Raw genomic sequence first — 27,358 nt, 5'->3', positions numbered from 1 at the left:
ATCACAGTGCCAAAAATGGAGCCCTGTGGAGCCCCTCTCTTGACCATTCACCATCCTGATGTCACCCTATTCAGCATAGCTCCTTGTCCCCAGCCTGTGAGCCTGTTGCTCACACGATGATGTGTTTATCCAGCTGTTGAATAGCCATTTTGTCCAGAAGGATGCTGTGAGAAACAGTGTCAAAATCTCTACTGAAATAAGGAATAATTACAATAATGGGCTTCCCTTGATCAACTAGGTGGGTTACTTTGCCATAAAAAGGAAATTAAGTGTGGCAAGCAGGAGCTTCCCCTCATGAGAAGCCATGCTGGCTGTGACTGATGACTGCGTTGTCCTTCAGGTGTTTTCTTATACTCCCAGAATAATCTTCTCTATAATTTTACCAGTGACTGAAGTGGGACTGACAGGTCTGTAAAATTTCCAGGGTCATCCTTCTTGCCCTTGAAAATTGGGACAACATTCCAGTCAACTGGGACCTCTCTGGATTCCCAAGACAGCTCAGAAATCATTGAGAGAGGCCTCCCTTGGAAAGAAGACTTTCCTAGGTAGAAGTGCTAAAAGAAAAAAGGCAGGATCTAATTAAACCATAAACATTAATCACCTTTTTCCCCAACATGAGAAATTTTTACACTCATGCTATAATAATTTTGATGCTCATTCTAGCTGCCAGAGGAATATTTTGTAGAGAAAAAATGAATAAATGGAGTTGTAAAAGAAAAACAAGTGTATCGGGTATTTTCTGCTAGGTGTATACATGTCTACTGTTGCAGATGAAAAGATTCCTGAACAAGCAAGGACTGTGTAACAAAGTTCTAGTTGGAAAGATATAGTCTAGAAAACTACTCAATGGAAAAGAGAGGAAGGAATGAAAATAATTTCACTAAATCAATTTAGTGTCCCAACTGATGATGTCAGCCACATGCTATTTGTGCTGGGTAAGCATTTGCATGCAAAGGCAAATGCTGTCAAAACTAGCATATCACAGAACTGGACTCTGGCACAGTAGCAGAGTATAAATTAACTTCTCCAAATTTTAAGGTGGCTCATACCACTAGCATAACAGCAAATCTGCTATGAGATTACTTTGCTGTGACTCACTTTCTCCAAGCAGAAGCAGCATGGTATTAAGGAATCTGAAATGACACAGGGGAATTTAGTCAGAGCAAAAGTCAGTAATTTTCTTTTGAATTGAGGCATTACCTCATAAAATAATTATATTCTTATTTTTATATGTATCAGTTAAATTTGGGTTAAAATTGCATGCCAATATGTGTTATTTACATTATCATAAATTTCTTTGGTAATAGTAATTCATCTTGCTACACATACTGACTCCAGTATAAATGAAAGAAACATTTCTCTTTAGCAACAGTAATAATTATGCAGTGGGATCCATAGTTACTGGCAGCCTACCCCTGCTTAAGAAATCGATCATTAAAGCCATCCAGAACAATTACCAACTATATGGCTTTATATATTATTCTATATTACCCATTGCTGTGTCTAACTACTGTAGATTTTTGTGTAAGAAACATGCCCATTTAGGAAGGACTATAAAGGAGATTCCCTAGAAACCTTCCAAGTAGCACAACAGAGTTACATGGCATTGCTGTGCTCTGAACAAGGCACTGGCAATGGTGCCAACCCAGTGTCCCCTGCATTCTCTGCTGACACACAGCATCCTTTTCATTAAAAAGCAGAGTTCTTTCTCCACATATTTATTTAAAGACCTATGGCACCTTCTGAGGCAAGAGAAGCTTGCCTATCTACCTTCACCTGGTACTAAATACTTAATTTGTCTGACCAAGAGCAGTTGTGCTGTGCTGCAGAACTGGAAAGAACTGTCCTCAGTCTTACAAAGTTCGGCATTTCTTGATAAGAGAACAAAGCACATTTGACAGAAGTTTTTAAAGGAAAGGTCATTTTAAACCCTAGCTATTATAGTTAAATATGGGGAATAGCCTGCTAATCAAAGGACCTTCTTTGTAGACTGATGTTGAGGAACACATTTAGTGCAGGCAGGTGCAGATTGAGCTCTGGCTGTCGGAACCTGAGACAAGAGGCAGTGAGCTGCTGTCCCTTTGCATAACAGGGACTGAGGACCTGCAGCTCTGAGCAGGTGACACTCGAAGGACACTCAGAGACAAGGCAGGAACCGCTGGCCCTGGCCCCAGACTTTTGAGCACTTAGACAGAGAGGGTATAAAACCTCAGGTTTCCTTTTCTCCTCCTCAGAGGTGTCCAGCTCGATCTGTTATTTGTTGCAAGTTAAATTACTTCAAGGAGCCAGACCTCTGAGACTCTGCTGTGGGAAACCTGGTGTTGAGCTGGTAGGGAAATCATCTTCTGACCGTGTGAGTGTGGGATGTGCAGGCAGAAAAGAGAGGCACCCATCAGCTCCCTGGAGCCCGCTGGGAATGGGCCTCAGTCCCAGCTCAGGTGGTGCAGGTCTGACTGCCACAGTGGCTCTTGGCTGGGCAGACATGAAACTTTAACACTTGCATTGGGTTTACATAAGGAAGAGACTTGCTGGGTGTGATGTCCTCCTTCAAGTGGCACAGATTTTGATGGGGAAGGTTCCTTGGAAGTTTGTGGCTCTCCAAGAAGGAGAAATGTTTAGATTACTTAATTACTTCTAGCACAGCCAAGAGAGGTAACATAGTAAGATTTATAAAAACATGCTGTAATGTTGTTCTGTCAAGCAGAGAAGAAGTATAGTGAAAAAGACTAACTACACTAGTGGAGTTTGATTTTGCTCAGTGTTGAATTAATTTTTACAAGGACTGTGTGTGTCAATGCTCTGTATCGAAATAGGAGGTGTATAATAATGTGTTTTCTTCCATGTAAACTTAGGAAAGCTACTTAATTTCTGTGTCTCTCAGAAACAACTCTTAAGAGTTGTCACAGCTGCTTTGGTCTAACTGACCCTGGAATGTTTGGGGTCTTTTTTGCCACATTGGTTGTTCTACAATGTTTTTTCAGAAAGGTTACCCAATAGGTAAAAGGATTAAGAACATTAATTTATTTACATAATGGTGGAGGGGAAATTTTTGTAGCTGTGAAAGGAAAATGTAAATATTTTACAGAATGGATTACTATTAGCATCTGTATTTTAGTTCATTAGGTTGTTTTTTAATAACTTCAGACCTTATAGTGTGACATTTTTGGTTAGTTGAGGAGTTGCTTATTAAGTGGTTTCATAATTAGCCATCTTCCTTTGTCATGCCCTAACATGGTAGAGCTTATTGTGTTACTTTTCTTTTGGCTATTTCAGGTATGAACACAAGCAAGAGCGAGACAGTGAAAGAGCACCCATTAAAACCTTCTAGAAGATCTATGCCATGCCTCGCCCAGAGCCAAACACATCCTCAGAGCCTGAGCAAGCATTCATCATTTCTGCAGCCAAATCGTGTGCAGCCCCAGCTCCAGCCCCAGCCTTTAAGTGCAGGGACATCTGCAGCTGCAGTGGATGCAGTGTCAGAAAGAGGTAGGAGATTCTTTATCAGGAGTTCGTTCCAGCACTGGTAAACTCTGATTTATTTAGATAGCTGCAGTTCTGTGAAGAAATGTTTTTGCACAAAACACCTACACAATACCGTATTAACAGGTTCTTGACTGAATCTTTATAATGTTTTGAAGAGAGTTTCAAACTAATTTTTATCTTTCTCAATGATGACATTATTTCCTTCTCAGTGGTAATAAGGCAAGAAAGTCTTGCTCATTTATGCTGGAGAAAAGTATGAAGGTTTCTGTAGTCTGTCCTAGACGAGAAAGAAAGAATAAATATTAGGCTTCTGACAAAAAAAGTATTTATATATGAACACGTAGGAGGAGATACATTCATTCACAAACAGCAGAAATCAGGGAAGAGTGGTATGAAAAGAATGAGAATGTATGGAGAAAATCCCTCCAAATTTTATCTTGTGTGGAATAAGGAGCTACTTTTATTTTAGAATTTCTAATTTAACAGGTACACATGCCTTATCAGGGAAACTAGTCTAGTTGGAATCCCAATCACTGTGTGTCCCCTGTGGCCAACTATTGCTATCCTCTATTGCCAGATGTGTGTGAACCTTTGTAGAATAAACTCATCTGGTAATAGATTTTGTAAGTCTTTCCTGAATGTTGGTAGACACTAGGCACTAATTATTGTTCTAGTGAGGTATTTTATTGAGTTAAACTTCCCTCAGAATGGACTGAAAGTCTTCATTAAAGTGATCCTGCTCTTTTTTCTATTGATAGAAAGTGCTCTTCAACATTTCAGTCCAAAGTTTTTTATCTGAGTTCCTGACAGCTTTAAGAAGTTTTTACAGTAAAGATTTTTTTTTTTTTTGCTTACAAAATGCATGTGAATGCTGATACAGATATTGCATTTATTCCAGACAAAGTAATGGAGACTTTGGAAAACAACTTGCTTAAGCTGTCTAATACAGAATATGGTGATCCATTTTTAGGTAAGTTGTTGTCTGAACTGAAATAACTAAAATAACAAATTAATGATTCTTTAAGTATTTAAGTGTGGAAAGGACATACTTGTGCTCAAGTTCCATTTTTTTTTGAAAAAGGAAACTAAGTGTGACTAAAAAATGTGTGCTCTCATAAATATCCTGATACTGTCTCACCTTTTAGACTAAAAGTAGGGACTAAAGATAGAGAAGTGTTGTATATTCAGTGTGTCCTTTTCCCATAACAATCTTTCATAAACCAATCATTTTGAACAATGTACTTGATATTCCTTTGAAGTTATTACTACTCACTCATTTTTCTTGTGTAGTTACGTCATTCACTGTTATTGTGGCTGCAGTTCTATTGTTGTTTTTGTTTTTAGATATCTTGTGTATTTGCTTTAGGCATTTACATATAAAAAGCATAATTTGGGAAGAAAAAATAATGCAGAAAAGAGTTGTATTTGTACTGCCTTACTACCATTTTGATATTGTAATTAAGTCAAAGTAAGTAGGAAAGAAGTGATTCTTAGAATAATCCCAATCCTTGTGACTGCAAATTGAATCTGTAAATATACACATGGGCAGTAATTTACAAGTTCCAAGATAAAGTAGTTTTGAAATTCCCTGGCCATTTATTTTACCCATACAGACACAAAGATATTGCTGCACCTTGCACAACTACTGTGAAAGATATTTTTGCTCACAGTTGATGAAGCATCAAACTAGAAATCATATCTTCATGCTGAATGAAAGATATAAGCTTTCAGAAAGCTAGGTCTGCTCACGTCTCACATGATTTAACATTGACTTTTCTTGATACCTAAAATATATGATAGGTAAGAGGCTTCTCAAGGTTTCTTGAATAGGTAACTATTGGAAATAGTGATATTGATACTTCTTCTAAACCAGATATTCCAAAATCATGGCACAGACCAAAAATTTTGCATGAAAATTATATAAGAAAATCATATCTTAGTAAGGTTCCAGTTAAAGCTGCTGCACTTTCCTAGTGTAATTGGGTGGCAAACATAGATACTAGAAAATTTTACTGTTATAATTTCCTTCTTTAGTTTTTTTTTTTTTTTTAATATCCTGCTCTGTTTTTCTCTGAATTTCTTACACATACACATGCTGATATTGTTGTGCACTTATATATGTCAGCCATAATTCTTTCTGCTTTCTCATAGTAAATGATTCTGTTTGTCATTCACATTACTTGGTTTTATCCTGAAAAAAATCATGGAGGGCTCAGTAACTGTGGAAAAGATAAATTGATTCTTTTCAGTTCAAAATTGTATTAAACATTGGTGTGGATGTTTCTTCTCTTCTGACTACAGCTGTACTCGTGAAAGAAAAATAAAAAATATTTAAATAGTTGCCCTTTACTTACCTGATTAATAAATTTGCCTCTCTTGAGTCTATCCCAAATGAGATAAGTGAAATCTGTGAAGTTATGCTGTATTTATAGAAATGTAACTGATTAGCTTATTCAGTTACAAGCAAGAAAGAAAACAGTATTTAAAAATAAATCCCAGAGGTCAGTAGTAAGAATTGCCTTATTTTTATATTAGTATTATCAGTTAGATTTGTGAAGAGAAATAAGGGACAGTTAAAAGGTGCATGTCACAAAATGGCCTGTGGACCTTCAAAAAACAGTTTGTTGCTGCTTTAGTATTGTGTTTATGTGGGTAAGAATTTGTCTCCAAGTCTAAAATTTTCAATTTTATCCTGAATTTCGATGTAGGTGGGGAGGGGAAGTCAAAAATAAACCTGAAAAGGGAATATTGCAGCTTCAACTTGAATCACCAGTTGGGTTAAAACAATGCTTTTGTAGCTACTCTGGCAGTTTAATGGAGTTTCAAAAGTAGGCTGATTAATGGGTATCATCATCTTAGTGAACACTTTCAAACTGCCCTCCTGGGAACATGGAAGAAAGCTGAATTAAGTGAATGTGGTAAATTTTTAATTAGGCAGTGTTTTAGAAATGTAGGCCAAATGGTATTCTCCTCTTTCTGAATTGTTTGTAGACAAAATTATCTTGTGTGAGGGAGATTAAGAGGCATTAAATAAAGGACTTCAGTGGATAGCTTCTCTTTTATTTCAGTTGCCTATAGATGAGGCCATAAATCTGTTGAACAAGTTTAGTTAATTATGTTAATGGATTTATGAAGTAAAAAGATAATTTGTTACACCTTTGTTAATTACACAGATAAATGTGATCAAGGACATTATGGATTTATGTTATTTTTCCTATGTCAGTTTTAGGTGTTAAGTGGTGTTTTTAGTTTGAGGAATCAATAATTTCAACCAAAATGATAGGCATTGAGCTTCTGTAACATAACATGAACTTTAAGGTTTCTGACATACTGGAAAGCCCCTCTTCCTGACTCACCCACTCCCCTCCCACCTCTGATGGGAGACACAGAAGATGGAAATTACTGGGTTGAAATAAGAACAAAAGTAACACTCAGTTGCAAGGAAAACTTCACTAAATAATTTATTTCTTTTTCAATTCTGCTTTCTTCCCCTAGCTTACATTAGTTATGAGGGTTTGTGCATAATAACTCATCTTTCTTAGCAGGACATGAAATGCTTCCTTACTAATTAACAATTTTGCTGTGACAGATACCTTGTATTCTGAATGTATTCTGAATCCAATTACTACAAAGTTTATATATATAAAAAAACTCCGTATTTATGTGCCATGCTGCAGTAGAGTGAACAAATGAAGAGCTGAACAAAAACTAACAATCCAACAAAGAATCATAATAACTGCATGATAAAAACTTTTTTTCAGTGCTCAATTATAGAAGTGTTCGCAAGTCAATTTTATGATGTTATGATAGATTGAAAATATGTATATATACGTATAACCTGTGCAATATATACAATGTTTGCATAAATAAAAAGGGTCTGAAAGATTGAAGAGGAGGATTTGAGAAAACCAGGTTCAATTTCTGCTTCAACAGAAATGTGATGTTTCCATTATGCCTTCTAGAATAATTTTTTTGCAAGTTTGTGGGCAGTGCCTGCATAAATAAGGGCTGTCACATCTCTTCTGATTGTGGAGTGAGATAGCCAAAAAGCTGCATTAGAATAAACAGTTTGTCCTACACCCAGAGGTGTCAAGCTCTGTCCATATTAGAGCTGGTTGACACCTGGAGAGCTGGATGGATGTATGGATGAAGAAGCTATTTCATCTATTCAGTGCTCATTGGAACATAATAAGGATTAGTCTTTGGACTTAGTGTTGCAGTTCAAAATTTTGATGTGTTTTAGGCATTTAATCTGGCTCCACCAGTTCTGTACACCATCTTAGCTCCTCTAAAGAGCAATAATATATGACGGGCTCCCTTTTTAAGAAATTAGAATTGTTCTGTGTAACAGTTACCACTGTATGGAAGTCTGTAAGAAATTGTAGATTAAGAAAAGTCTGTGTTTGCCTGTTATGATAGTTTTTCATATCTAAATATAAATGCACAGGTAGATGAAAACCTTTCTATGTTATCTGTACAGTACAGTATTCCAGGTGCACAGCAAAATAAAATAAGACCTAAATCCATCACAATGTAATTTATCTAGGTTTCTACTGATGTTCTTCCCCAGATTACTTGTTTTTTTCTAGAATGTAAATTAGGACAAAAGGGGATTATTTGCTTGACCAATAATCTCTTTCTTACTAAAGCTTTGCAAAGCCTATCCTTAAATGTGTAAAAGCTCGAAGGATTGAGTAGAGTCATCACATCAAAGTTTGTGAAACAGAAACTATTTAGAAATATTTATATTAATTTTCCTTTCCATAACTATGCCACATTTCAATTGAAAAACATTTGCTACCATGTACTACTGTGTATATATAAAATTTATCACTGGATTATTACATATTATAGAGAAATCAGGACAAATGATTCCCTGTCATAAAATTAAAATTCACTCTTGGCCCTAACCAAGCTGTTAAGAAGACACAAAAAGAAAAATTCAAAATGTGGAGTTAGTTATCTATTTCTAAACTAAATACTTATGCATTTTTGTCTAAAGGAATTCCAGAAATGAAATTGTTTTGAATGTTTTATCATGTAAGTGACCTTATAGGGCAAATCTTACTGTCATGCATTAAGTGTTGCCAAATTATATGGCAGAAAGTGTTGATAGGCTTTTGTGATGTTTGAAGACTGAAATTATTCATCCTGTCTATTTATAACAAGACAGCAAAACAAAGCAACTGCTAGGATGAAGAGATCTGCTTAATTAATGCTTGAATCTTTTTCAAATCACTTTATACTTGATTGTGGATCTCAGGTAACATTATTTAGTTACATGTTCTGTTGTTTTAACAATTATATGGGTGCATCTGCTTTAAGTTTGTACTTAATTAAATGAAATCTTTGACATACTGAATTGAATACTGAAATTCCCACTGACTTTATTGAGATTAGATTTGGACTCTACATGTAGAATTAGAAGCTTAGAACCCTCTGATTTAATATCCTTCTCCTTATTTGCAATTCAGCCTTTTTAATACATCAACAAGATGCTATTAGTTGGCTATACTAATTTGAAAATGTACTATAGTTGCTTTGTATTGCAGTACTGCAAACACATAGTCTTTTAAATGTAAGATTTTGTAAAAAGATTGATGTTTAAATCTTTCTCCTGTTAGTAGATACTCTGAAAACTCACATAAAGGGGTATTGTAAGGGATCATGCACATAGTGTTTGCTTTAGTGAGAATATTTTACCTGAACAGTGTATTGGGTTTATGTGGTAAGCGTTAGGTAGCTGGGTGAGGCTACAGGGGTGGCTTCTGTGAGAAGCTTCTAGAAGCTTCTCCTGTGTCTAGTAGAGTCAATGGCAGCTGGCTCCAAGATAGACCTACTTCTTGTCAAGGCTGAACTCATCAGTGACAGTGGAAGTGCCTCTGGAATAATTGTTTTAAGAAGGGAGAAAAAAAATACACAATGGCGACTTCAACTGGAACAGGGATTCTCTTGCAAGACCACGCTGAGCTAGACTGTGCCCCTGCAGCCCATGGAGGTCCATGGTGGAGCAGAGATGCACCAGGAGCTCATAGAGGACCCCATGGTGGAACAGGTTACAGCCTCAAGCCTGTGGGAAGCCCATGGTAGAGTAGGTTCATGACAGGACCTGTGGAGAGAGGAGCCCAAGCAGGTTTGCTGGCAGGACTTGCAATCCTGGCTAAGGGCAGTCTTATCCTGAGGGACTGTACCCCATGTAAAGAACCCACACTGAAGCAGTTCATGAAGGGCTGCAGCCTCTGAGAAGGACTCATGTTGGAGCAGTTTATGGAGGACTGTTCTCAATGGAGAAACCTCATGCTGGAGCAGGTGAAGACTGTGAGGAGTTCCCCCTTAAGGTGGAAGGAGAAGCACAGTGTGTGATGAATTGACCACAGCTCCCATTTCCCATCCTCCTCTGCTCCTGCAAGAGAAGATCAAGAACTCAAGAGTAAATTTAAGTCCAGGAAGAGGGCTAGTGGGAAGGTTTAGCTTCATTTGTCGTTATTCTCCTCTGAACTTACTGGTAATAAATTGAGTTTTCCTCAAAGAGTGTCTTTTGACCATAGGGACTATAGGGATAAAGAGGGACTGATCTCTCACTGTCCTGACCTCTGCTCAGGAGCCTGTTGTTATATTTGTCCCTTCCCAGTTCTGCTGAGGAGTGGAGTGACTGAGTGCCTTTGGTGGGTACCTGGCATCCAGCTAGGGTCAATCCACCACAGCAGACATAAAAAAAAAAATTCTGCAAGGTGCTCAAAACTAAAATATGAGAGTGGTTAAGAATGAAGGCAAATGTCCTTTTGATGTCCTTGTTGATTTGAGGACATAGGCATGAACATACATGAGTTCCATCCTCTATTTCCAGGTCCCCACTGCAGCAATTTTTTTTCTTTTTTCCACCAGTTATGCTTCTCCATCTCTCTTTTCCTTTATTCCTTATATTTCTTGAGGTTTTGCACAATCTCAAAATTTTTAAGGTAACTCAAGATACTCAATTTATTCGGGCATTAATGTAGGGAGGTTTTCAACCAGGTGTCTCCCCAACAGGTCAGATTTTTTTTTTTTAATTTTGATTTTTGGTCCTGCAGTAGAGGAGAAATGGAAAAGTGCTTTGTAAACACTTATTACCCTTTTTTCTGATTTGACCATATTTTTACATCGGCTAAAGGTTTTTTGCCTTACTGAATTATTAACTGCAGTGTAGATTAACTAGAAGCTAAATACAGCACATCTGCTCAGCTGATGTATTTCAACACATAAACATTGATCCATGGATATTTTGATAGAGTAATATTTTAGTGATTAGACCCACACAGTTTGAATCAGATCAAGCTCTATAAGGAGGAAAATTAATAAAATCCAACTAAACATGCTCAATAAAAAAATTGTAGGGGCTTGCAAATCCACTGTTACATACAAATGGGACACTCCCAGCTCATGTCTTTCAGCTGTGCCCAGCAAAACACAAATGGGGTGGCATTTATTAACAGCAGCAAAGAAAACAGAATCATACAATGGTTAGGGTTGGGAAGGACCTCAGTCATGATCTAGTTCCAGTTCCCCTGCCATGGGCAGGGACACCTTGCACTGGACCAGATTGCTAAGAGCCCCATCCAACCTGGCCTTGAACACCTCCAGGGATAAAAAGTCCACAACCCCTCTGGGCTGGGCAGGTGAGTAACAGCTGAGGTCTAATTAGGATTTTCTGTCAATTGGTGTAAAAATCCTGAGCTTCTACAGCAGTATGAACTGCATCTTTTCTTCCTCATGCTAGTTTGAAAATAAACCCATAGGAGAAATGATCCCCACACAGTTCCCTTGAGAGGGATTTCAGGTCAAAGTTACAATTTAGTAGAAAGATTACAATAAATGAAATGATACAGAAAATCTGGCTTTGACCCACAAATTCAGAGTACAGTCTGGCAGCCTGTGGGTCAGGGTGGTGGCTACAGTCCAATTAAATAGTGATTGCAGTCCTGTGGAAGTGATGGTTGCAGTCTTGTCAAAAGTGGTGGTTCTTGTGGAAGTTCTGGTCCAGCCCTCACTCCCTCGAGTGGTGATGCTGGGAGTGTCCCAAGTCCCCTGTTATAAATGCTCAGCTCCCAGCAGGAATGCTCAGTACCTCCCCCAGGGTGGTGAGTTTCTCAGTGGAATGATCCTATAGGATCATTATATCCTATTATATCCTATAGGATATTGTTTTGAGTCCTTGGTAGTCATTGCAGCTGCCTGTTCTGCTGGTGCCATTCAGTTCATTATGGCCTATTAACACACATGCCCCCCTCAGGATGGGTGGGACTGTGCTGCTGCTTCTCTGGAGGGAGTTATCAGGGCTGAGTCACTAGTGTGGAGAAAAAGAAACACTGCCCTGCTTTTCCCAGTTAGCTCTTTTACCTTATTTAACACCCAGCTGTAGCCTGGGGGGTTGGGTGAGCAGTGGGCATCTACTGTGAACAGCACATCGTTAAGATTTTGTCAGGAATGATGTGTAGGGGAGTGGAAAATACAGTTTGGTTACACCCCACATTGGCACTCTCCTTCTGTAACCCAGGACATTTCTATGGCTGCTTGCCTACCTAATTTCTTTTCCAAGGTCAAGGAGACTACTTGTGATGGTTGCCAACAGAACTTATCCAAGAAGTACAAGAATAGAGAGCACTGGTCTCGACAGTAACAACCAAATGGGTTGTCATAGGCCAGGGAAGACATGATGGAAAATAAAAATGCAGAGTAAACAGTACCTTTCCCACAGTGCTGAGATAGAGAGAACTTCAGGCAGTCAAACTTTTCTCATGACGTTTTGTAGAGCTGCAGCCAAATGAGATCTATGTTTTAATTTAAAGATGGATACTTATACTGCATATCAAATAAAAAGACTTGGTGCAGATCATTGCTTTTGGGATAAATTACATTAAAAACATCCTTGAGCAGCACAACTCAAGACACAAGATTCAGGGATGCTGTCTTGGTTTGCATCATGGCAATCCCACATGGAAGATGAAATACACAACCAGATAATAGATATTGTGGAGGAAAGGATAACATGAAATAGTGCTACTTTATAGTCAAACATGATATAAAAATGTCATAGAAGCTTAGAAATAGCAGTTATTGAAGAAAGTCTCAAGGACTAAAATCTCTGTGCATTTAGTATGAAATTATCAAGGGAACATTTTGTATAATCATTATGTAGTAACTAAAATGAAGACAAAATAGCGCTCAGTAAATGTTCTGGCTTTTAATATTCCATCTCAGAAATGCAAAATGTTTAGGCTACGTGAGATAATTGTGGTTAATTTTTTCTTTTTTTAAAATTCCTGTACTATTTAGTGTAGAGAATTTAACTGAACAACTTCATGAAAAATACTTAAGTGTTGCGGATGAACTTTTATGAATTTAAAATCCATGAAATTCAAGATTGTGGCTCCCACAGCAACCACGACTCTTTTCTTGGCTTCTGGTTAAGGTTTTGAATTACTGAGCTAAATGCTGTTCCTAGTCCACCTGACTTTTCCCATGTTGATGCAAAAGCTGAGATGGGAACTTGACTTTTGTGGGTAAATTTTTTGTCTGAGTATGTTTCTTTTTCCAATTTGTCCAATATGATATTGTGTGGCAGTGATTATTCCATCTTTTTAATCTTAAACATATTTTTTCAAGACAGGCCATTTTCCAGCATTCATTAAAGCTTTACAGGCAAACACTGGACAGGCATTGCTCTTCATTTTACTCCTGCTGGGTGTATAGGGCAAATATTGTCATGATTCTTTGATGGACAGTATGGGTAAGCTCTGAGGCAGGTCCTCAGTTTCCTGCAGCTCTCTTAGGGCACTCAACTAAGTTTTCACAAAAACTTTAGCTGTGCAATTTAATTTAGGCAATTCAAACCAAATCCAATGACAAGACGAACACTTCATGAAGGGCCTTCTATCTTCTACCACCATCAGGTATACACCAATTAAAATCTCTTCTGAAGCACTTACTGCAATATCCTAATGTGCAAATTTTCAAATGCTTTATCTGCATGTGTGTAGGGGAATTGGGCATTTCTTGTTGAAATCTAAAACATGAGATGTTACTTTGGTCTCCAGGATGTGCCACCTATTTGGTGGAACATCTTAAGCCTCAACAACTGTGAGTCAAGCAGTTGAATATTCATATTACTTTGTTTTTTAAAATTACAGTAAAGGAGGTTATCAACTTTTTTATTTGAATGCTAATAAAAAAAACATTTCTATAGACCTACTGAAAATAGCAGTCACTTCTAGTTTAAGATAAACATGATAACATTTCAAGTATAAAGCTTTATCAGAAAAAGAAATATGTTATTAAAAAGTGTATACATAAAATGAATATTCAACTGTGGCTATAATAATGCTGTTTATTTCTACCCACTATAATCTAAAATGAGCCCATTGTTTTCTTCTGGTTTTCCTTCAGATGTAGGAAAGGACAAAGATACATATACAGATGATTCAGAACATGGGAATTATGATGCTCGTACAGATCAGTCATTGCTTATTCAAAATAAGCTCACCAGGCAGAAAACAGAACCTCGAACTAAATCATCTTTAAAGGTAATGGACACAAAATTCTATGAAATTGTAGCAACTGTCAAAATGTGCTTAAGTATTTTTAAAATGCAATTTTTAATGCACTATATATGTTGCAGCCTAAGTAAATAGGTGTCTTGTGGTAATAAATTTAGGTGGCTTCCAAATTGTTTGAAATGGTAAAACTTCAAAAATAATTTTAGGTAATGGTTTTAATTATTTTAATTTTTAATTAATTTTTTAATTAATTGTTTTAATTAATCATGAGCAGTGTGTTAAGTCTTTAATCACTTTCAGTTAGCATTTAACAAAGTTGTCATGCGCTGCTGTTGTGGGAACACAACTGCATAAAATTACTGAAATTAGTTTTGTTAAACTAGACTTGATATGCTTCAAAGAAGAAAACCTGAGAGAAGAGAGGTGTATTGTTGAAATTGTATACAAGGAGTGCAGAATTTATGGATCTCAAGGTCATTTTTCAGAAACCAGAAGATAAAGAAGAGACTAAGTATGTGGGCTGGAAAGCCCCTACTGAAAGAGAGAGACTAAAATTATTAAAGATATGGACTAGTTAAGATGTGCAAAGAGAACTAAATAAGCAACAGAGGATAGAATATTAGTTAATGAAAGAGAATTATGTAATTTAGAACTAATGAACACTGATTTCTTTGTTTGCTAAAAATGTATAAAGAGGTTATAAAGTTTTGTATCAATTTTTATTTGGAGGCTGGAATTTTGTTGGCAACACACACACCTCCTCACCAAGAATAAAGTAATGCCTTGCATGCTAACGCTAAGAAGACAATGTTAAAGGATTTTATTTATCCTGATGATTTTGGAGGGTGCTAGTAACAATATTACAGTTTGAGAGGCAGAATCAGTGAATGGAATTCTCTGTACTAAAATCAAGCAAAATCTTATAAAATCAAGGATTCTTATGTTTTTTATTGACTCATCTAAGAGTCAGTAGCCTTCTCTCTATAAATTTATATTGCACAGAATTTAGGATATAGGATTCTGAGCATGGGGTGGAATTCATTTTATCTGGGAAGCCTTAGAAATTTTGAGAGTGTAGAAGAACTATGTTCATGTACCAAATGGTCAGTCAAGACTGATCTATTTAGAGTATAAGATTCTTCTATGCAATATCAAAATGATATCGAGACACATTGAATGAAAGATAGAATTCACTTACATATATGTGAGTGTAGGAGTATTTCAGGAACCTCAGCTAAAGCCATCACATCTCACCATGCCAGATAAATCTGGCATGCTATCTTGCTTAGTAATTACATAATTATACTATTCATTACGATGCATTTTTTCCAGCAGTTAATGCACTATAATGCCAAAGAATTATGATGGATTTTCTATTCAGAATGTGTATCCTTTTTTTAGTCATACTTTCAACTAGGAGACCCTTAATTCTCCTCTCCATTAAGCATAATTGCCTGCATACATATGACAAATGGCTTAACATCAAGAAGTTCTGAATAATTTTCTTCTTCACACACTGGAAATAGTGAATTCTGCAGCACAGGGTTTTTTACCAGTGATTCTGTGATATTTGCTATGTGCCTGTATGCATCAATAATCCTGTATTACAAATCTAGTAATGCTTGAATTACTGTAAGCTTCTATCCTGTGTGCACAGCACGTGTGGTGTGTTCTTTATGAGACCACTATAGAGCTCTTTCATGGATTTTATCTGTCACTTTGTGATTTTAGCACTGAATGCATACTTCATACTTATGTCATATAACCGTTCTAATGCTCATCACACTCATCATCATAACTACAGTATTCTGGAACATAGGTAGGTGTGACCTATGAGTCTTCATTTCATAGGATGCTTTTAGAAAAAACTTTTATAGCAGTAGCTAACTTATAGTTTTTGAATAACCTTAGAGATAATTGTATTTACAGGTTGGAAATCTGTGACATGAAAATGAAACTTCAGGAATGACATGTATGAAATGTATGTCATATATATAACCTTTCCTGGGTTACATTTTCATGTCCAACCTGTAAATACAATTTCCTCTAGAAAGAAAGAAAGGAATTAAGCTTCAGATGGGGAGAGAAATAAGGAGATGCTTTAATAAGCTGAAATATTCTTTTGCTAAAACTATAGAGATGGACAATAGTGTTTTGAAAAACTCCTTTAATTCATGAAAGAGTATTTTGGGGGAAATAGAGTATTTCAAAGTGTGGATTTAAGCAAATGGTGAAGTAGTTGTGATCTTATGTGATGCTAGAACAGAAACAGAGAAGTGAGAGTTGTTGAAAATTTGTAGCCTTTAAGAGGCAAAGAGAAAACTTCTGTTTCCAGAGAGGCTCACAGAGACTGATGAAGAGAACTTTTGCCTTTGAATAACTCATCCTTAAAATGACACCCCTTGACCCATGACCCATGACACACCTCAGAGTGATGTGAAATGGGAGGAGAGAACTGATGACAGAATTTACCAGGCAGCTGGCATCAGAGAAATAGAAAACCATAGGAAAATGGCTTTCTTGTGAAAAACTCCATAGATTAGCAGAAGAGAACTTTTTCTCTACAAAGACTGATGAAGAGACGATAACAAAGTTAGGACTGTTTTAGCCACCAAGGTTTTTTTGTCTCTATGTTGTCATGTGAACGAGAGAATAGTTGGGTAGTGGGGAAAAAAGAGTTCTGGAAGTTTTATTCTGGTTTCTTATTCTTGTAGTTTTGTTAATAAACTTTCTTTATTCCTTTTAAGTTTTAAGCCTATTTTGCTCTTGTTCTAATCCATGTCTCACAGCAAGAAATAAGTAAGTTTTCTAGTGATTTTTTAGCTAATGCTTTAAAACCATGACACTTTCAAAGTTTAAAGAGGAGTTTCACGTTTGTATTAAATTTAAACAAAAATATGCTTTTTATGTCTCAGTTTTTGTATGTACTCACCTATTGGACAAATTCTTTCAGAGTTTAAGGACAGGTGCATCTGGCTTTTTACTTTGACAATTCCTTTTATCACAGCACTACTCTGGAAACTTCCTTCTGCATTTAGAGGGACTGTTTTTGCAAATGAAGTGTTTTGGTTTAACCCCAGCTGGATTAAACCCAAAATTCAAAACACAGCCCTGTACCAGTTACTGTGAAGAAAATGAACTCTATCCCAGCCAAAGTCAGCACCTGAAGCAACCAAGCAGGATTCTTCTTCCCTTTACCTTTACCTGCTTCCACAGGAAAAAGGCAAGGGGAATTTAGATTAGTCTTATATTAAAAAGAAACACTACTCTTCTGCCTTTGGATTATTGTAGAAGTCTCTGTGGCAGTTAGTTTAAAAAACCTTAGGGAAACTTCTTCCCAAAATGGACACAAAGCTAGCAAAAGAATGCCTCTAACTCTTTTTGAGACTGCTGAAAGCACAGAATACTGCAGTACAGTGTTACAGCTGGTAAGTACTCTCACATATTTGAAATGTAAACTGATCTGTCACAATAAAAAAATCTCCTCAGTCTGACCAGATAATGAGAAACACCTTGGCCAGGAGTACAAGGATAAAAGCATATTTTTCTTCTCTTCTTTTTAATGTTTCTAATTTTGGCTTGTTTTGGAAGACTTGTATACTTGAGAGACTCAGGGAAAAATTGCTAAAAAATTTGTTTGCAGTTACTTCTTGGTGCCATGGTCTTTCTCAGCAATAACCTGCTTGAATACTTCAGCTCTAGTGAACATGTCTTGTGGGCATGATGAAAGCCAATACAAATTTTTTTTCAGGAATTATTTAGTTTTTCCAATTACATGCATGATACCTCCATAAATCTGATTCTTGTTGCTGCATTTTAAAGCTTTGGAAAATCAGATAATTTTCTTATAGCAACCAGTTACCAATGTATTAATCTACTTTTCTTGTTTCCACAATTATGATTTATAACTCATAGTTTCCTATAGTGTAGGTTGGTATCATTTTAGAATCCACAAATTTCATATTGAAAAATTGTGAGTCTCTCAGACCCATGAAAAAGCTGTCATCGTTGTCAATCTCTGCCAACTTTTCATCACCAGCTGCTCGTGAAATTGCATAGAAAATACGACTTCATGTATGTGATTCTGCCAAGGGGTCTGACAAGGAAGAATGAGGCCAAGTGTCTGTTGAGCAAAAATTAGTAGTGTCTGCTTTGCAAGGGAAATGTAGAAAATGAGAAAGTTCCTGAGTGGAAAGCTGATACTTGAAATGTTCCCTTAGGAAAGGGAAGCAGGTTTAAACAGACTTTATCACTTGAGTGGAAGGCAACATTTTTCCAGAGAAGCAGCAAAATAGCAGCCAATTCTTTACCTATTGCTATTACATGTATAGTGCAAGATAGGAATATTTGAGGGATTACACTTCATTTCCTTCCATTCAATACATCACTGTTACTCTCTTTGATCTAATAAATTTTGTATCTAGGTATTGCATTTTGCTATCTGGCAAGGTAAAGAAAGGATTTTTAGAACAAGGTTCACATTATTATCATCACTGTGCATTTAGGAACTATGAAGAAATGCTACCTATACAATAGCCTAATTTACTGCCTTTATCTGGTAGTCCAAAATGCAGTCTAATAACACAGCAGAAAATAAATCCTAAAAAAAAATTATAACAAATAAAATAATTATCCCAGAATGGTAGGATGTGGTAAACTGCAGCAAAAGTTGACTTCATGTTTGTGCTTTTAGTGCTTGGCTCTCATCTCCTGTGAGATTTTGTTTAAAAAAAAAAAGCCAAAAAAAAGCTCAGAAAATATTTCAGGAAATTCAGGGTAAGTAGCAAGTAAATGTAACCTAAAAACAAAAATGTTTGAAAATAAACATGTAAAGAAAAATTTTCAGTGGTTATTATGTGGTTAGTGGTTAGTATGCGTCTTAAGACCTCCCTATTAGACCTCAAGAACAAATAGAAGAGGTTAAATATTAAAAAGCTTCCTCCTATCTCCAAACATCCTCCATTGCTGCTCCCTCATATGGTAATATTGAACAGACCTCCTTTAAAAATTTTGCATATCACCTAACCCACTCCTTTCCTGAAGTCAAATATATTTTTCGTAAATATACAAATGCATTTTTCACACTTACTCTGTAAGTCCGAGTAGAATATAAATGGAAAAAATGTCCTCTGTGAAGAAGCTAAAATAATTGCTAATCTTTTACTTTATTCATAAAAAGTTGCACTGCAGTTTAATTAGGAAGGTCAGATATTTCTGGAAGTCTTTGTCTCCAAAAAAAAAGCTTTGTTCTGCACAGCAGTGTAGTCTCATAGAAATATGATAGCGTGGGTAATTATGGCAGCCTGTCATGTTGTCTTTGATGCCCAAGATAGTTTGCATGTCTTTGCATATGCAAATATGTCCCCAATTTTCTTTCCTAGGTTATTTGCACAATGCTAAACCAATATACACTTAAAATCATCAGCCTGTTTTTGAAATGGTTTATCCATTACCATGGATAATTTTGAAATGGTTTATCATTACAGACACAAAAAGATGAAGTCTAACTCAGATGTCTACTCAGAAAATTTCACGTAAAGCATGGCTTAGATTATTCTTAATCAGAGTATGTTTTTAAAATGTGAAAAATAGGTCCAGTACTATTTAAAAACACATCTAATTCCATATAACTTAAGAAGTCTATAAACTTATTGAGGTCCCAGCTTTGATTATTAAACAAATAATACCTGAAACAAAGCAGGTATTATTTAGGTATCCCAGTTTTGTTCATGGGAATAAATGCACTATAGTTAGCATCAGAGATGTATTTCTTTTCACAAAAGACTCAAGGTATAAGTTGAATCATAAGGTGGCATCCTTTGGCATGAATATTACTGAAGATGTTAATGCCAAGTTCATGGTAACAGTATTAGGGAGTAGTAATAATCTAAATAAATGAGTTTGTTTTCATGAATCAGCCATTAATCTTTCAACCTATTAGCATTTTATGAAGAACAATAAATTATATTGGAAGAAAGTTTTCTTTTATAAGAGAGAACCATTCTACTCAGAGATAGAACAGGAAAGCTGTTCATGTAGACTTTTCAGTTTCAGGTAGTTGCCATGCTGAAGAAATTACCAGATCAGACTTTACCTCTGTCAAAATTCCAGCCTTAGTTTTTCAAATTGTTTATGTGGCTCCCTTTGCTCACACATGATTTAATAGCCCTGAATTAATCCATTGTTATCTCTGAAAGATCTCTTAAAAGCATGAAGAGGTACAGAAAACTGCTTTTCCTTGACACACCTCTGGTGACCAGTGTGTTTTTGCATTTGAAGTGTCTTTCTGCTCTTCTTACTCCTCTGTTCTGAGCTGATTTTCCTTACAAGTGTACAGAGTGATAGCATATATGTAACTGTGTGTTTGAGAATGTACATATACATAGATATATATGTATATGTGTGTGTATATGTACACATATATACACACACACATATATTTGACAATCCACACCGTCCCTTTTGGGCTCTAAGATACCATGCCAACATATAAATGTCATTTTATGGTGGTTTTTACAAATCTCTAAGTGTCAGCAGTACATCAGTGTTTCTGTGAGGAAGGTATTACATTTCAAAATCTGCTTAATTGTCCTTGCTCCTTCCTCTGTTTCCTGGTTATACAACTTCTCCCTGTGTATTTGTCTCTAAAAATGTTACTGGTGAGGTGGTGCTGTGATGGAGTGGTGGAGTTGAGACTCAGTGCTTGGATTCAGTACTTGCAATTCGAGTGGCTGAACCATTTCTTCTGCTGGTAAATTCTTCCCTTCCCTTCTCAGAGTTTCCTTGGGAAAAAAAACCCGAGACACTTGAGTAAGTCTCTCTTTAGGATGTTACTTCATTATTGGTAAGCATTTAGTAAAATTATTTTTCTCTAGCACATTTAGCATCAGAATTCATGAGCTGTCTTAGGAAGGAAATTAACTCTGTTCCAAACATCATCACCATGACATAAAAAAATTTTGAGGAGAGAAATTTAGCAAATTCAGGGTGCATTTATAGAAGAAGACTCCTGAGGCCCAGCTGTGTACCCATCTATCTTTTATATTCCAGGCACCAGACTATTGGTATATTTACTTTTCTTTATATAATTTTACAAATGTAATCCAAATGACACTACCCACACAGAGGAAGGCTAAACTTCATTCTCTATACTGCAGAGACAAAATAAACATATTTTGCTGTGGGAGCTGAATTCTTGTGTAAGTTGTCACTTGTTTAAGTGAATGCTCCTGTTGCTGGTTCTGACTGACAGTTGATGTATTCTATGTTCGTACAAATGTCAAACTTTTTAATTTCTTTTTGCTAAGTGAATAACATTCCTTGAAGCCAGAAGCTGAAATACAGTCTTCACTGTCTGAGCTACACCCCACAGTAAAAGTTGTTTCTCCCTGTTCTGGATAGTTCAGTCAGAGCAACCTGCTCTGGGCTGGATCCCATGGGCTCTGTGCCTCCTGCCAGACCAGCACTTGTGCTTTTATTGATGTTCTATTTATATATTTATTTAGATAACTACTGAATATGAGCGTAGTAGATGAAGCTATTTTTAAATATGCTCTTAAGAAACTAACAAAGTAAATTGGCAGCAAACTACTAAGAGATATTGGGAAAATACAGTCATCAGCCTCTGTGTTTATATGTACAGATATACAAAATATGTAGAAATCATGCTCATCTTCATTTCCATCTCTGGAACATTTCAGGAAACTGTAAAGCAAATAATAAAATATAATGATTAAAAGTCTTGTTCTCAGCTTTTCATTTAACATTTATGTGTGAAATAATGGTAATGAAAATTTTATATGTGAGACAAATGAGTTATACCATTTCTTTCATATCAGACTTTATTAACTACATGTTGTTAGTAAGTTAGAATATATCCATTTATTAAAATGAAGACATGTATAATCTAATAATGCAATAATTCCAAGGCTAAATTCTTACTGAAATACTTCTATTATTTTTCCTGGATAAAAATACCCTTTGTCACTATTTCAGCCACAGCCAGTAATGACATGCATTTAAGCAGACATTAAGTTCATCAATCAAATAGGCTGAAGAAAAGAATCCCAGGTTGGAATCTCAGTTGTGTGTATTTTTCACTGTATATAACAATGCCAACAAAATTTAAGATTCCTCAAATTTTTATTTACTTCATCCCTTAGGATAAATAATGCAACAAGAACTGCTAAAGGCTGTTTCCAAAAATTGGTCAGCGGTCAGAAAAGTAGGGATTAACACTGCAAGCTTGAAAGGACAAAGGTGTCTTTGTATTGTGAAGGTGAATGTGTGGGAGTTTATCTTTTTGCTTTGACTTGAATGCTGTTAAGTGTGGCTGAATATTTAAATCTGGCTTCAGTCTACAAAATAGTCTGTTTTATGTTATTAACATAATAAAATATTATCCTATTTCAATGTATAGCATATGCATAGGAGCATATTAGTATATTTTTATGTAATAGTATTTAATCTACATTCATATTTTATGTTAATAGTCATGTCTGACTAGCTAATTGTCAAATTTAGTAAAAAAGTCTGTTGTAAATGGGGGAGTGTACATGTTTGGGAAAAGAGGAATAGTGATTGCTTTAAACATAGTGATTTTTCATTTTTGTAATATACCTTAGGGGTACAGTAAATTTAAGGGGATATTAGAGTAAAAAAGTTTCATCAATTTTATTAAAGTAATGAGAAGTTTCTACACAGCTTAAGAAACCATACATATTTCATTGTAGAATTACAGCCATGAAGCATCAAATAAAGCAAATTTGTCCCAAATTAAAAACAAAGAAGAGCAAAGCAGTTCTCCCAGAAATTAGATGTGGAAAATCCTTACCAGAGGTCTTTTGGGTTTTAAAAGATTGTATGGATTTGGGGGCTGCTGGACAGTGTGTTACTGAAGTAAATGTGTTTTAATTTCATTGAAATTAAAGTTGCATAGAAATCTGAGCTGACATTGGCTGAACTCTGGGCAGGTGGTAGAAGGAAATATCCTGCTTTTTCCTCTCCTAGGCAGTACCTTTAATGTATAAACAAATTAGAACTTAAATTACTTAAATTAACTGAGGATAGAAAGATCCAGTAAATCAGATGCTCCCACTTAGTAAAAAGGGCATTGCTAATTAATTAGAATCTGAAAAATAGTTTATTGAAAATCCCTCCATGTTGGCTAAATCCAAGGAATTTCTTTTTATACAATTGAATGGAAATATAAACTCCTTTTATAATGTAGCTTTGGTAAATATTTGCATTGTACTTCCACCTGTTTTTTTTTTGCTTGAGCCAAAACTCCTTTTCCTAGGATAAATTGGTCAGTGTGTTTTGCCTTGTGTAAACCAGTTGAATGATAGTGGCAGTGTTTTGAATCTTGCACTTTCAAACTTCAAAGCAGAGTGTCATGTGATTTGTTTTACTAACCACAAGCTATGAAGCAACTAAAACTGTTGACACATAATAAAAACAAGAAACTGCAGCAGATCTATAATATCAAAGCCTCAGATAATAGTTTACTCTGATGCAAACAAGTGTATAATAATTCTGCATAATGAACAAGCTTGACTGAAGTGGTACCTCACAGTCTCACGGTTGAAGTTCTTCTATTTAAAAACTTTGAAAGAACAAGATGAAGTTAAATTGTAGAGTTTACTATCTGAACTATATTGCAGTACTCTAAAATGAGTTTTTCAAAACAAATGAGTTTTCATATGTGTAAATGTAAGAAAGCTTAACAGATGGATACTGTTTCAGAAAATCTGGAGGAATAAGATGGTGGAGAGGATGGAGAGGATAAGGGAATGTTGATTAGTCTTTTTATACACATTTTTCAGGTGAAACAGGAAATCTTAAACAGAGTAGAGGAGAATAAGGTCTTTGCACAAAATATTTCTCCTGATGCTTTTCTCCTTTTCTGATCATTTTTTCTGTTGAAAAAGGTGAAAGAATGGTTTAATGTATTGGTCCAAACCAGCAGATAAATGATAAATAATAAATGATCTGTGCCTGAATGCCCCCTGTACTAAAAGCAGGTTCCTTGTGCTAGGTATAAATAATACACCCTGACTAACATGTTTAATTGAAATTACTGCTCCCTGTTGTCCTTTCATGTTATGGAGCTCCTTCAGATCAACTGAAAAAACCCAACTAAATCATCCATACAAATCAACCATATAAATTCTTTTCCTGATACTTAATTGCTTAATTAATTACCATATTACTGCTAATATAGGTGGTCAGCATTGGTTGTGAATAGCACAAAAGTGAAACAAATGGTGCCAGTAGCATTAAAATGAATCAGTCATGAAATCAGTGTAGTATAGGTCAGGCTCACTGCATGGATGTGATAAGTGGCCTTGCTATTGCACTTCTCAACCTGAGGGGGTTGTTCACTGAAAATGGTCTGGGATGAACAGGGATAGAAGATTTCTTTCTACTGTCTTCACTGCTCATTGTGTCTTTAACATTGACCCCAAAAATTTCTGTTTGATGTTGACGAATCTGAGGTCATATTTGGTTACTGTCATTAATCTGAGAAATAAAGCATGTTTTTCTAAGATTGAAGAAAATCAGATGTTTCAGAAATAAGGAAAGAAAGACTAGAAATAATAATCCAATGAAAAGTAGTAGAAGTGTATTACAAAAGGTAGATGCAATTTGCAGCATGCCTGTACAGAAACTGAATGAGCAGAAAATGCATTAGAGAAGTTCCAGATCTCCCCTTTGGGGGAGTTTTGGCCAGGCTTTTTGTATCTGATTGTGCATAAAAGCAGCCCTGGTCTGGTTTTGTAAAATACTTGTACAGGAATCTGTATTTAAAATTAAAAATTGTTGAAGAGCAGATTGGTTGCTCATGTTTTGAACCTGAAAAAGTTTGTGTTTCAAAAACTTGCATATTCAAACTTGCACTTTTGAACCTTCAGTCTACTACCTCACCTTCAAATCTCTGCATCTTATAGATTTAGATAATTAAATCTGTAACATTATAAAAAATAATAATAATAAAATGTTTTTATTACCATTCCCATTCAGAATTCTTAGAAGGGGTGACAGGCCCTGTATTCATTGCACTAACAGTTTTGGTTGACACTCTCAACTACCTTAATTTGGATTTCAGATATTATTTATCTGAATATGGAGAAAGATATTGAGGTGATGGTGTGTTTTCTAAGAGGGAGCCAGGGCACAAGGAAGCTGGAGTTATGAGTTTGGAGAAAAGGAAGCTCAGGCAGAGTGTTACTGCTCTCTACAACTACCTGAAAGGAGGTTTCAGCCACATGGGGGTCAGTCTCTTCCAAATAACAAGTGATAGGACAAGATAAAACATCCCCAAGTTAAACCAGGATGTGTTTAGATTGGCTGTTAGGGAAAATTTCTTCACTGAAAGGGTGGTTGAGCATTGGAACAGGCTGCACAGGGAAGTGGTGGAATCCCCATCCCTGGAGGTATTTAAAGATGTGTAATGTGACCCTTGGGGACATGGTGTAGTGCTGGGTTTGGCAGTGCTGGGTGAATGCTTGGTCTCAGTGATCTTAAAGGTCTGTGATTCTAAATTGAAGCTTAATGTACTTAATGTTCCCAGGTATAAGATGGTACACTCCTTTGTAATGGTAGATGGTCTGAGACAGACTGGTTTTGTTTCTTATTTTGGAGTTAAAAAAGCAGAGAAGGAGGAAGAATCTTGTTAGAATGCTTTAGGTTTTGCAGGCTGAGGAGTTCTCAGAAGTGCTAAATGTGTAGAAAGCTGGCAGTGAAAGATGTGGGCGTAAGAAAAACCTTTCACATAGAAGCAAGTGAGCTGGTATCCAGTATTTATAATGCTGATATCATGCACTGATACATGGTTCTATTTATGAATAGAGAGTGTCCCTATTGGGTATAACTCTGAGTATTATAAATTTCATATCTAAACAATCCAAATAGGAGTCCTTTCTTCTCTCTAAAGCTACCTGAAATGAGATTGTAGCAAGATGGGGGTTAGCTTCCTCTACCAGTCAACAGGACAAGAGGAAATGGCCTCAAATTGCACCAGGGGAGTCCACTCAGATTGGACATCAGGAAGAACTTTTTCACTGAAAGGATTAAGTTAAGCATTGGAACAAGCTGCCCTGGGAGGTGGTAGAGTCACCATCTCTGGAAGTGTTGAAGACGTGACTGGATGTGGCCCTTAGTGCTGTGATTTAGTTGTCAAGGTGGTGTTTGGTTGGACTCAATCATCTTGGATGTCCATCCTAACCTAATGATTCTATGATTCTGTAGTCTGTCACCTGTTGGTTTGGTTTCTGTTCTGAATCATGCAAAGCACAGAGTGCAAAAATAGCTTGCTTTAGCAGCAGCAGCAGCATGTAAAGCAGGGTTTTCCATATCAAGGTCAGGTAATTCCTTGTCTTTGCAAGCATGGTGGGAAGGAAGTAATCAAGATTTAAACATTACTAGCATGGTATTGAAAAAGCACTTCAACTAGACTATCCATGCAACCATTCTGATCAATAGCATTTCTTTTTTAATTTTTTAGATTTATGTCTATCTTGGAAAAAATACAAATATGTTCGCTCTATAAAATTTGGACAAGTACAAAGCTGAGAAAATTGCTTTAATTGACTTGACTTTATTTTTTCTTTTTAATTCCCACTTGAAAGTAGGGATTAAAAAAAGTTCATATCAATACACACCATACAAGAATTTTAAGGTTTTTGCACAGCTGAAATAACTGGAATATGGGTTCTGTGAAGCTATTTTATTTTGTTTTGTTCTAATTAATTTACAGTCCTGAGCAACTGATGTATATCACTTTTTTGTTCTGAATTTGATGCATATTCCTCCTTCAGATATGTGGATATTTCTGTAGTTTAGGAAGTGCTGTGTTATATACAGTTCATGATGGGGCTCTTCATCTTTATAAGTGCTATATTTAGAGTATTTTTCTTTAATGTTTGCTAGAGTGATGCCATGGTATCATCAGGACTCTTCTTCAAAGATGGCAAAAAGCGCATTGACTACATCTTGGTCTACAAGAAATCAAGTCCACAGGTAGAAAAAAGAAGCACATTTGAGAAGAATCTGAGAGCAGAAGGGCTGATGTTAGAACGAGAGGTGAGTCCTGTAGCTTATGTGGCATAAAAAATCCTTTATAATAGTATCATACTTTACTGAACTGATAAAAGATTTCAGACACAATTACAAGCCTTTCCAGTCAGGCTGCTCCCATCATCTGCTTAACTGTATTAAACTAATAAAAAGAATATTTTCATAGTGTGTGTTTAAAATTATTTGGGAATACAGAAGATAAAGAAGATAAAGAAGGTACACAGAAGTGTAGTGCAGTACAAATGGAAAAGTTCCAGCTTCTTACA

The 27,358-nt window shown here is 36.1% G+C and overlaps 1 protein-coding gene across 3 annotated transcripts in view; it reads left to right on the top strand.

The window, feature by feature from the left end:
* Positions 1-27,358, top strand: part of ANO3 (anoctamin 3) — a 153,656-nt gene that overhangs the window by 71,124 nt on the left and 55,174 nt on the right. For 2 of the 3 annotated variants that reach the window (XM_086891994.1, XM_086891995.1), the window contains exons 2-5: positions 3,274-3,486; positions 4,382-4,453; positions 13,906-14,042; positions 26,946-27,098. In XM_086891994.1, the coding sequence (XP_086748120.1) occupies positions 3,274-3,486; positions 4,382-4,453; positions 13,906-14,042; positions 26,946-27,098 (575 nt within the window). Of the gene's footprint in view, positions 1-3,273; positions 3,487-4,381; positions 4,454-10,974; positions 11,139-13,905; positions 14,043-26,945; positions 27,099-27,358 lie in introns of those variants that run through there. The other variant, XM_086891996.1, reaches the window with a different exon arrangement.

Source organism: Cyanistes caeruleus, chromosome 6, assembly GCF_971803275.1.
Source record: "Cyanistes caeruleus chromosome 6, bCyaCae1.hap1.1, whole genome shotgun sequence".
In the NCBI taxonomy this organism is placed as follows: domain Eukaryota; kingdom Metazoa; phylum Chordata; class Aves; order Passeriformes; family Paridae; genus Cyanistes; species Cyanistes caeruleus.
Note: the sequence above shows the minus strand (reverse complement) of the source record. Positions and strands in the feature narration are given on the sequence as shown.